Here is an 11,597-nt window from a genome sequence, read left to right on the forward strand (position 1 = left end):
GTTTTTTGGTTATATTTATAAAATAAAATTACCATGCATTTCCATTTTACACTATCGAACAGAACGACGTTGCATCTGTACCAATCGTACGAGGCTACCAATCATAATTTCAAAAGCAGTTCTGTAAAAAAAGTAATTTTACATATATAGCCTATATATATTTATTTTTATTTATTTTATTAGGCCTATTATTATTATTATTATTTTGATTCCCTACAACCTAGAGTTTTTAAAAACATGGTTTTAAGTAAAGTGTGATTTGCCAGGGGGGACGGGGATTTCCTTCTGGTCTAAACATCCCTGCTTCTGCTGAATTATTTGAATCCCCACACCCCTCCCTCCACAGCTAATCAATGCTATAGGCTACTTCACCAATAGACCATATCAAATATAAAATAGAGATATGCAACAAGCACGTTTAAACAACGACAAACAATAAAATCAAAACCAGCGTTTCAGTTGTTCATTAGTTCAAGTGGCCTTAATGCATGCACGGCTTTTCAAAATTTCACAAAGCGTTTTGAGATTATTTTGAATGAAATATTGAAGTTTATAATTAAGTGTTTTGGCAGACCACGCCGAGTGGCCCTATGCATTTTTCTAAAGTCGGGTTTTATTCGAACTTTTGCTAACGACAAAAACAGTTTATCTGTCGTCTCTGTCTCCGGGAACTGCGCGTCACAAAAATGAACCGAAAGCCACTTCAGCTCAGTCACTATAAGAAATCGGCTCTGTCTAAAGCCTTTAAATGTCTAAATATTCTGGCTAATAAATGTTATCTGATTATGTAATCCATATGAAAACGAGAGGTACAGAGGATGTACTCAAACATGTAGCCTGTAAGCGCTTCCCAATGAGAAAATGACAAGACAAGGGTGAAAATCTCGCTCTAATTAAATGTAGCAGGCTAAATCGCCCTGAATTAAAATGTAAAAACAGATCAAATAATGCATTTGTCGAAATGTTGCGATATTGTTTCATTTAAGTTCATAATTATTCAATACATGTTATTTAATTTAGCAGCATTACCACGAAGCACCGTGGTTCGATATTTATTTGAATAAAAAATAAAAATAAAAAAACTTAATTCACAAATTGCATGCCTGGTTGAAAGGATCCAAAGATCCCTGTAGACTTTAATATTGAGTTGAACATTTTGTTCATGAAAACAAATTAACATGCGTTTTTTCAGATTATATTTAGTTTTGCTTGGAAAAAGCTGGCCCAAACCAGTTTTATTTCATCAATTACTGAAATAATTAAATATTTAGTAATAAGCTTTTATGACAGAAATATCACTAGGCTACATGTAACTTAAATCATTTAATTCCTTCATTATCAACACTGTCTAGAATAGCGATTTAAGTGTGAATTGTGACTTCTCTTTGTGTTAAATCAGCCTCAGACTCCAATAGCCGGTGGGGGGTTGGAGGGACAGTTCAGTGCTGTATCGAGCGCGCAGGACAATAGGCATAGGTGTTAATGTTCCTCTTTCATATGGAGAGCGAGGGAGACTAAATAAACTTGTTAAAAAGAGATTCAGCGCGAGAGAGGCAAAGAAAAACGCATGTTTTAATTTAATTATGTTGCTTTGGACAATTTTCGTTTTGTAGGCCTACTGTTTTAATTGTTTAATATAGCTGTCATTTCTTTGGCAATACAAATTTAAAATGTCGCAAGAATAAGATTAGCCTAGTGTTTCTTATTTTGCATCGCAAAAGAAATAAACTCTAAACCCGATGCAACCCTGTTTTAAATAAAAAAAACTGTCCCGACACTTTATTTAAACCTTGAAATGTTCGAACTTGGTTTCAAACTTAAGTAATTTTAGTGTTCTTTTACATTACACAATAATTTAGCAGACTAAAGACGTGCTTCTTCATTTTCATTTTCTGATGCAATCGGCTGACAATCTTCCTTCATCAGTTTTTGTCCTTTGTGCAGCGGCTGCGGTTCCAGGAATGTAGCAAATTTATGTTGTAATAATAATTAAACAAAACTCTTGACTTTAAATAAGTAAACAGTTATAAACAGTTAGCTATTTAAGCATCAAGAAGGTTAAACATAAACGCTGTAGGGCAACATCGGTTAACAACATGTATGCTACATTGAGATTCGATCCGAGTCGATTGAAGCTCCTCGAAGCTCGTGTTGTTGCGTTAACCACTGAGCTATCGTCTATACGTCTGTGACTGTTTTTATTGCAATGTTTTACTTTTTCATTATTTATTCAATTTCATTTCAGTAGCCTAATTTCAGTATTGTGATTATGAATTATTTTAACTACGTTTCACTTGTTGAATTCATCTGCTACCAGCTTTCAAACGCTCTGAATCAGTGCGGTGCGGCAGCAGATTACGCATTAGAGAGAATAAACAAACACTTTTCAGAGTCTATGATTGTAGCGCCTCTTGGCGGTAAAAGGCAGCAAATACACCCCACATTTTACCGCCGCGGTGGAACGGCTGATGTGGGCATTGTCATGGCTTGCCTCGACATTTGCGTTTGAATAGCGCGCGTCCTCCGTGGGCGTGTCAGATTAACGCGTAATGAAGTGTAATGAGCTGGGGAAAAAAAATCTGACAGCACTCTCTTTTCATACAGATTACATAAACTGAGAATATTTGTTTTTTATATAAATTACATCATTAAAAAGAAGAGAATTCAAGCTTCATAAAGAAAAACCTCTCGTGCCTGTATGACAAGTATTTGCAGAGTTAGAGTTAATTTTTCGGACGTGTTTCAGAATGGACTGCACTGACAGAGAGAAGGCAAAACTCGCATCATGTTTATTTTTCTTTATTTGACAAAAAGCACAAAACTTTGTTTTTATTGTGAGTATACAGAAAAATAATAGACAATTAACAGGATCGATTGATGTATAACACTTATATGTACGATCAAAATCAACAGAGTATTTTAAGTCTATTTTTCTGCTATGTGAAAAAAAAACGGCAAAACGCGCGGGCGCGTTTCTGGTCCCCAGAGGGTTAAAGGAGGGTGATGAGTACAGGGTCCTTGACTGACCCAGTTTGAAGGGTTTCAGGACTGATGGGCCGCCAGAGCGTCGTCAACAGTTTGTCCTCCTGACCCCCATCCTCCCCTTGTCTTTATAACCCTCAATTCATTTGTTTTCTTACCCTAATGAGTCTTCCTGTTCCCAGAAAGCAAACTCTATAAGGGGTCCTTGGATTTAGGTGACTAGAGAAAGAGAGACCACATCCCTAGTTTGTGAGGGTTTTTTTCAGTGTCAGTTTTTTCGGTTAAATTTTTATTTTTCTCATTCTCTGCTCAGCCCCTTAAATACTCTATTTTTTTTCACCTGCCTTTGGTTTTCTCTCATTTCTTTAACTTTTTTTTTACATTTCTCAGCTGTTTTGTAATAAAAGCTCAAGTTCTACAAATGTTGCCATTGTTAAAATTGCTTTCCATCTCTTTTTCTTTAGTTCTACCTGCAGTCTCGGTTCACGTGGCGAGGAGCCCGTCTCCTACGGCCCCTCCTCCAGTTCACCTTGCTAATGATGGCCTTCTACACCGGCTTATCACGTGTCTCTGATCACAAGCACCACCCCACTGATGTCTTGGCTGGCTTTGTCCAGGGAGCCCTGGTGGCCTACTGCATAGTGAGTACATATTTGTATTTCATTCATTAGATATGCTTCAGGTTTCCAAATAAGATATTGTATCTTTTTAGGAGACAAGAGTCTGTTGTGGAGTCAATCTTGAATTTGTCTTTTTTTGGTCGGAAAGTGTACCAATCTGGAAATTCCTACTTTATGACTTTTGATAACCACTGGCCTTGATCTTCTTGTCTTCACAACATCTGGATTTTTTTTTAAATCAAATTGGTGAACAAACACTTTTTACACAGTGTTAACACCAGAAGAACTAATTAAACTTTCCTTTCGTAAATGTGCTGGCAATTATCAGCCCTACAAGTTTGACATTATAGCATGTTTTCCTGTTTTTATCTGTCACTTTGAAACATGAAAATATTTTTCTTTTACTGTAAATATAGTTTGTGAGAGTCCATTATTATGTTTGAACTCAACTAGAGGCAGATTTATCTGATTAAGAACCATTAAGAACAGACTTTATCTGGTGTCATCTGGTAGTGAAGACAGAAGAAGACCATCCAGAGTTTGAGGTCGGAAGGGGATCTGGAATATCTAGAACTAGACCACAACATTCTCCAGACCCCACCCTCTCTCTTTTTCACCCCTATCCACAAAATTACTCAACCATCACAGTGAAGCATAAACTTTTTCTTAGTAATGCAGAGCATATTGCCTCAATTGCACCATTACCAGCTCTCAAATGAAAGCTGGGGGGAGAGGGGGTTGTGGAAAAAGGAATTTTACACTTCATAATTGTGGCACATGTCACACTCGTTAGTGCCAAACTTTCCCTGCAGTAAGCAAACCTTCACTTTACTGGATTGTGTTTGGGAAAATTTAGTCTGCTGAACTGACTGTTCTCTATAAGAGAAATTACAATGTTAATTAGCTATTTAAAGAAACAGGATGTTTTCTGTTTCGTAAAGGGGGTGGCGAAAGTATTTTAGGCCCACAAGTGTGGTAGGGGGTTGTGGGGTGGGCAAGAGACCAATACCTCTTCCCCCAGATATCACCCCCATCTTAATTATTACAACAACTGAGGGAAAAATATCTGAATTCTTAGTGTTGGAATTGAAATATTGAGTTGTGTTTCTCATACATCAAAATACAATTCCCAGAATGTCCTAGGAGTGTCTTTCTTCAGTTTAATTGGTTGTGACGGAGCACAGTTTTTATGGTACACAGATGTTGGCCAAACATCTTTCTACTGGAATCATGAACCTCCAAAACATTTAATCGTAAGTCCTTGAATTTACTGAACCTGTGTTGTTCACTTTTCAGTTGGCTCTAGTCTTTATTTATTGGCATTTCGATTTTTCCAAGAGTAGTTTTAGGCATTTGCCAACCCTTTAATAACCTCATTAAGAAGTTTTTTTTAGTGAAACAGTCTTGTTTTGCTTGAATTAACTATCAGCTTCTGATGGACATGATTTTCTTTAAACCCCTCAGGTTCAAGCTGTAGGATACAGTCTTTGAAACCTGGAGAAATTTCTTCCCAGTGTGAAAAAAAAAAAAAAAAAAATGGCTGATAAGTTAAAATAGGAGAGAGCAGAAATGAGATCCTTTTCACTACAGATCAAGGCGCCTATGTACTTGTTTTTAATGAGCCTACATTTGGAATCTGTTCCGCTCCCCATCTGTGAACGCTTTAGAGGCCCAATTAGATTATCTCTAATAACCAAAGCTCTGATGGAGCCTATAGAGGTAAAGTAAGGTGCATGTCTTTAGAAGAAACGGACACATGGTAACATGCCAAAGTTATGTCCCCATCCCCAAACATCACGGATTGTTTTTTCACCGTAGGCTGCAGTGTACCTTATCCAAACGTCTCAGCTAGTAGTCTCTGAGTTCATGGTTGGGAGGTGAAACATTTCTTTTAAGCTTGACTATAGGTGCTGATTACTGCTTAAGGGGGTTGTGTTTAAAGACGCTTAAAGGTTGTAAGTGCTCTGGGTTGGTATCCAACTGGCTGGCTTCAAAGAAAAGGTGGAAAGTTACAGGTCTTGGTGAGTTATGGCCGTATTGCAAAATCTGATTACAGACTTACTGCATGTTCCATACTAAGGATCAGGTCGCAAGGTGCTGTTAGACTGTGATGCCCACAGATAACTGATCTCAGAACAGCAATTAATGTCAGTCTGCCTATGTTTCATGCAAGGGAAACTCGAAATTAAGCATCACAATGCTAACTAGGCCATCCGTTTCGTTTAATCTCCTAAAATTCCAATTCGTTATACTCAGGCCTGGTTTGTATCAGAGATTTTGGCAAGATTCACCGTTACAATTGCTAAAGTCAAGCAGCTTGGCATATGTTTAACTGTGATACTTAACTAAAATTCAGACTTCAGAAACCACTTTTTCCTTCTTTGTCTTTTGGACTTGTGACTGCGGCCACATCCTCCAGTTCTTCCTGTTGGAGAGTGGCGTGAGCTGTTTGTTCATGTCATCAAACACGGCCCACTTTCTAAGTTGCTGACATGGATGGAGAGAGTGTGAGAGGTTGGCTGCTTGCAAGGCTCGGTTGCAGAGGTGTTTCCTGCAGGACTAGACAAGGGTGGAAACAGCTGGAGGCCAGCGCTCAAACAGCCTTTTCCTCTTTCCACTCTCTCTCCATATCCACAGCACCCTTTGAGTTCTCTCACCACAACAGATCCTGGTCAACGGTATCCCACCATTCCTCAAGAGCACAGAGGGTCATGTTCAAGATTCTGGACTCCAATTCCTCTTACAATAATAGTCCATAGCTAAGTGCTTCTGGTCTGGCTTGGGTGGCAATATGGTTGTCCTGATATCCTATCACTCTCTCCCAAATGTTAGGCCTGAGCTTCACTCTTCTTTATTTTTTCCTCCATTGGCCGCCACAACACTCTTGTAGCCATGGTAACAGAGACCATCTCAAACCGAAAATAGTGTGGTTGTGTGTAAGAAGAACGGAAATTTTAACAGTGTTATTAAACCTTACTAATGTTATGCAGGAGAGCGAGCAGCCAAAACACAACTTGGTCTCCACAATTATTATGCAGATGTGGCTCAGTGCCTGAAGCTACAATTTAAGACACATGCATAACATAAGCAACACACTCTCACACATAATCATGTGCTGTGTTTGGCGCTTTTAGGATCAGGCACACCCAAACAAATGGAGGACCACACACAAGTGTACACACCCATGACATCTATGAACCTGTTCACAGTTCAGTTGAATCCCATAAAGCCATCAGTGAAAGTGACTGAAGTTCAGTGAGATTCATTTGAGAGTAGATTGGATTGAGTTGGTGGTGAGCCCTCACAGCTCTGGGATCCAAAATAAGTGTATACATTATGCTGATGTTTTGAGACTCTGACAAATGTTGGATGGTGACAAATTGTTTGGTGTCATTTCCTGTCTGATTAAGTGTTTGTCTGTGAGAGTGCCGGGGTGGAGCAGTTAGCTTGCCATGTTGATGATGTCAACCACTTTAATAAAATATAATACAGAGATGGAGACTAAAATAGTACATTAGGCAACTTGATGCCCTAGTGTTTTCACTTATGTTACACTTTAAAGAGAAAGTGTCATAGAAAACACGATTTTGATACCCTTGCGCGGCAAGCACAGCAGATTCAGCCATAGCCGTTGCCTGTTGCATAGCGTGTACGTGACTGTGGGGGAGGCATCAAGATAGGGGTGTGTTTGTTTTGTTTATTTCATCTATCAACAGTGTTTACCAGAAATTGATTACATCACCTAAAAGGTGAATTTTAATTCTTCCTTTATATGCAGTTAGTGGTACCGCAATAAGGTCAACGCACATCCACAGGCTTAGACAAACAAGAAAAACAGCTTCCTGGTGCTGACTGAGCATTTGAGCACAATGGAGTGAGTTTGCTGTGGAAGAACACTTTCAGACAGAGGGCTGTAACACAGGAAGCACTCACCCCGTGACACAGGTTCATTTGCTGCCTGTGATTATTGTGAGAGACATATTGGTGCCTGAATATTTTACAACTTGAACATTTACTTTAAAATGTACTGATAACCAACATAATAATGGTTACATAGGTGGTAAATGGTTACAAACAGATGGTAAAATAGGTGTTCATCATAAGTGTCCTGCCCGTAAATCGTGGCCAATACTCATCATAGAGTCATGCACACAAAGACTAATGAACAACAACAACAACAACAAAAAATGAGAAGAAAAAAGTATTTATATAGAATTTGTGATGCCACGCTGGGAATGTCCTTTTATTGGTCATAGTTTTTACTTACAAAGCCATAATATAATGTGAATTTTTTACTGGGTATAATTAAGTTTTTTACTGTAGCATTTTCAATTTAGTGCATTCATTTTGCTTTTCAAACGAATATGCACTTGCCATTTAAAAGCCCATATCAGACATCCTTCCTCTTATATTGAAATCCTTCATAATTGCAAACAAGCAGAGGTTCTAGATTCAGTTTCCTGATGTCATTCCAGTGCGATGTAAAGGTCACTCTTGAAATGTCATGATCTTTCTGGCATGCTTTCACTCATATGGGCAGGACACCCTCACAGGAGGCCCTATAGGATGAACTCATCCACTGTAACCTTTGGATAAAGCGCTCTTTGTATGCGAGCATGGAGTCTTTCACTGAGAGGATATCTAAGAAACAGCTGCTGGAAAGATGATTCCAGATCTCTGATGGCCTCTCTAAGGCTTTCTGTTCACTTTCTATCTCTTTCCACGCACACACTTACTAACCTGTTGATAGTCACAGTTTGCTTACTCAGGCCTGTCACTCACATAACCAAATAGGAAATCCCTTCTCTTTTTTTTGACTCTGTGTGCAAGTCTATGTGTGCTTTTTCTTACCCCTTAGCATCGTCCAAGGGCAGTGCATCGCTGCGGCTGACAGCAAGACCTGAAGCGTGTCAGGACAATTTAGCTGACCTCTTTTCCTGTCACACACTGGGCCCATACTCTTCACACACTCATAAAGAGCGTGTGTTTACGCATTGGCAGGCTTTCTGGAATCGGTGATTCCACGTTGCTGTGGTCCAGCTCAGCTGTTCTGCATGCTTCAGTAACATTCATGGTGTGTAGACGGCTAAATATCCCGTAGGCCTCTCCAATGCCTGCATAACTGTGAAAGCATCCCGTCTTTGGCATGAAACGTGGCTCAGACTTGTATATTTTCAGCTCTTTGTAAATCCATTGGGTGCAAACCTAGTCTAATGCCAAGGGCACACTTCCTTTCTTCCCCTCCCCGGTTTCCTGTTTTGCCAGTGATGTCATTAGAACGCAAAGAGAGGGTTGTCGGGCATCTCTCCTTGACAACAAAGCTCTTCCCACGCCAAGTGAGACCATTAATCCTGACCTCACTCCCCACTCCCTCACAGTGGAAGACTGAAACAAAAGAACTGAGGGGTTTCCTCTTTATCTTTACTACTGACTCAAGGCGTTGGCCGCTCTTATCAGCGTGTGACCTCATATCCGTATGTCACGGGCGATGAAATGCCAGCCTTTATATCATCTGACATTTCAAAAGCCATATTGCTCATTTGTGGCCATTGGAAAGTGCAACAATGCTTCCAAAATATGTGTCTGAATAGGGGTAACTGAGATGTTTAATAATATGCTGGTTAATTTAGCTCCTCTACTCCTTCGTCATCCCTTCCATCCCAGAAAAACAAACACTGTTTTCATGAACAGCTCCCTACATAACACGACCAATACCAAGTAACTAATATAGATCAAATGTGACAAAATTAAGGGGTTGTAGTGATCACTAAAGGGGGAACCAAAGGGAAAAAATATCCACTGATAGACGAATCCAGTAATAGACGCTCCCCTGTGTCTCTGTGTAAGCACTCGGTGAAGACCACATGTTTTTGAAGTGTTGATTATTATAGCCAATCACAGACACATGTGTTGAGCGCATGAACTCAATGGCCAATCAGAGGTCTTAAAGAATCCGTTCAACAGCATTCAAAATGCCAGAGGGAAATGCTTGCATCGTCATATTTTTAATATTTTTGACAACACCATCACATCACTGACAACAATTTTTTGTGTGTATTACAATCACATTCTGTGGATAACGTGATTTAAGTTGCATCCTTTGTTTTCTGGGAAGACTTTGGTTCTCAAATAAATGATCTAATTCTGTTTTTCTATCTCTTCTTCTAGGCCTTTTATGTATCGGACCTCTTCAAACCCAAAGCCAAGACTGCCACTCCACCTCCCTCGCCAATCAAGAAAGAGCTCCTCCCCTCTTCTGACATCATAGAGAGGAACAACCATCACAACATGGTGTAGGAGGGAATGAACGGGAGGATCCGTCTGTAATCTCCCCATCCCTCACCCCCTCCCCCCATCCCCTTGAAGAAACCAGAACAGCCACCTGTGACAGAGGAGCTACGGCCTAGCTGACACCTCCTCTCTCTCATCTGACAGTAGAATGTAGGGACAGGACAGAGACAATCCTATTGACTCTTATTATGACTTTATAAAGACCTCACTATCCTAGAGCCCAATCTGGAAGGCGAAACCGACACAAAGCTAACAAAAAAAAAGTGATTTCTCCCTCGAAATGTTGCGTAATTTGTTGCGGAGCATGAATTCAGTTCGGGCAAACCGGCCCTTTGACGAAAATAATACACAGAAATATAAGAATGCGTTAACGAGCGACAACGAAAGGAAGGAGAGGGTGAATGTGAGGCTGGTCATGTGACCAGCGCTTCTCTCTTTCTGACCGTCTCTTTCTATTGTCTCTGTGGCCTTTCCGTAACCGCATAGGACAACAAATTCCTTATTAATAGGAATGATTCGTTTTACCTGCGATGTAATTAGCACAGATATATTAACAATATAAAGAAGAATAACTTATAGCACTATATCCAAGTTCATTGTTAAATGTCACCACTCGCTATCTGAGAAGTGTAGCTTTGAGAAGCTTGATGAAGGTCTGTACACGAGATCAACAGCCATCAAAGCTGATCTTGTTACCCGAACAGTGGCCTAACTGCATTTTAACGGGTTTTAAATGGTGGGTGGGTGGGGAAAGGGACTTTTTTTTATATAGATAAAGACAGATAAAGATATTTTAGTATATGATTTCACGATGCCCGAACTCTGGGGGCGTGGCCGAGCCGTGCCGCCTCGCTGTCTTCTGATTGGTCAGAGCGAACGCAGGGGGCGGAGTTAGATGTTGGGGAGGATGGCGTAGAGTTGTGTCTCGCCACCACGGTCGCTGGGATTGATTCCCACTGACTGCACTGGCACATTTTTTTTATTTTTTTTTGGAACTGGGAACGAGCCTCTTCCGCTGGCTGGTTTGATCTCTTTCCCTTCCGACTGCATAATCACTCAACTCTAGTTGTGTGTTTTTACCCATAATGCCACCTGTGCCCTCTGCCTGTCCTGGCAAGAGTCAAACTACCCCAAACCCTGACGGGGTTAAGGGGATGTGGGGTCCTTCAGCAGGACTCTCCGTCTAACGTTTGTGTGTTTATATGTGTCGCGTGTGTTTCTGCAGCCAGTCCTGGTGCAGTTTGCCGTTACCATGTGAAGAAACTTAAGAAAACTGTGGACTTTTTTTTTTATATATATATGCCTTTTCTTAGCCTTTGTGATCCTATCGTGATGATGTCTACTGTCCCCACTAACAGCTGTACAATAATGCCTGACTATTACAGAGAACACATCCATACAACACAACTCAAGCTCTAAATGTGTTGCACATCCCTCCCATTGTATAGTCCGTCCTATCATTTCAACAAACCGTTTTATTTCTCTCTCAGAAGTATATAAATAATGTATAGATCACTAAAATTAACTATGTAAGATATTATTTCTGAACGTGTTTAGATATATCCACTATGAATCTAAAAAGCAATGTGTCATGACCTGTGTTATTTACAAAGTGCTGCTTTTATGAGCATTGATTGACAGATTTTTGTATTTAGGTAACTAAAATATTGTAGATTTGTGATAGTACGTTTTTAATAAGCGTTG

General features: G+C 39.9%; 1 protein-coding gene across 2 annotated transcripts in view; it reads left to right on the forward strand.

Moving 5' to 3' along the window:
- plpp3 (phospholipid phosphatase 3) overlaps positions 1 to 10,652 on the forward strand; it is a 41,786-nt gene extending 31,134 nt beyond the window's left edge. For both annotated transcript variants that reach the window (XM_056262793.1, XM_056262794.1), the window contains exons 5-6: positions 3,447 to 3,623; positions 9,771 to 10,652. In XM_056262793.1, the coding sequence (XP_056118768.1) occupies positions 3,447 to 3,623; positions 9,771 to 9,899 (306 nt within the window). In that variant the 3' untranslated portion in view covers positions 9,900 to 10,652. The remainder of the gene's footprint in view (positions 1 to 3,446; positions 3,624 to 9,770) is intronic.
- Positions 10,653 to 11,597: the final 945 nt, after the last annotated feature.

Source organism: Rhinichthys klamathensis, unplaced genomic scaffold, assembly GCF_029890125.1.
Source record: "Rhinichthys klamathensis goyatoka isolate OS25496 unplaced genomic scaffold, OSU_Roscu_1.1 h1tg000196l_1, whole genome shotgun sequence".
NCBI lineage: Eukaryota > Metazoa > Chordata > Actinopteri > Cypriniformes > Leuciscidae > Rhinichthys > Rhinichthys klamathensis.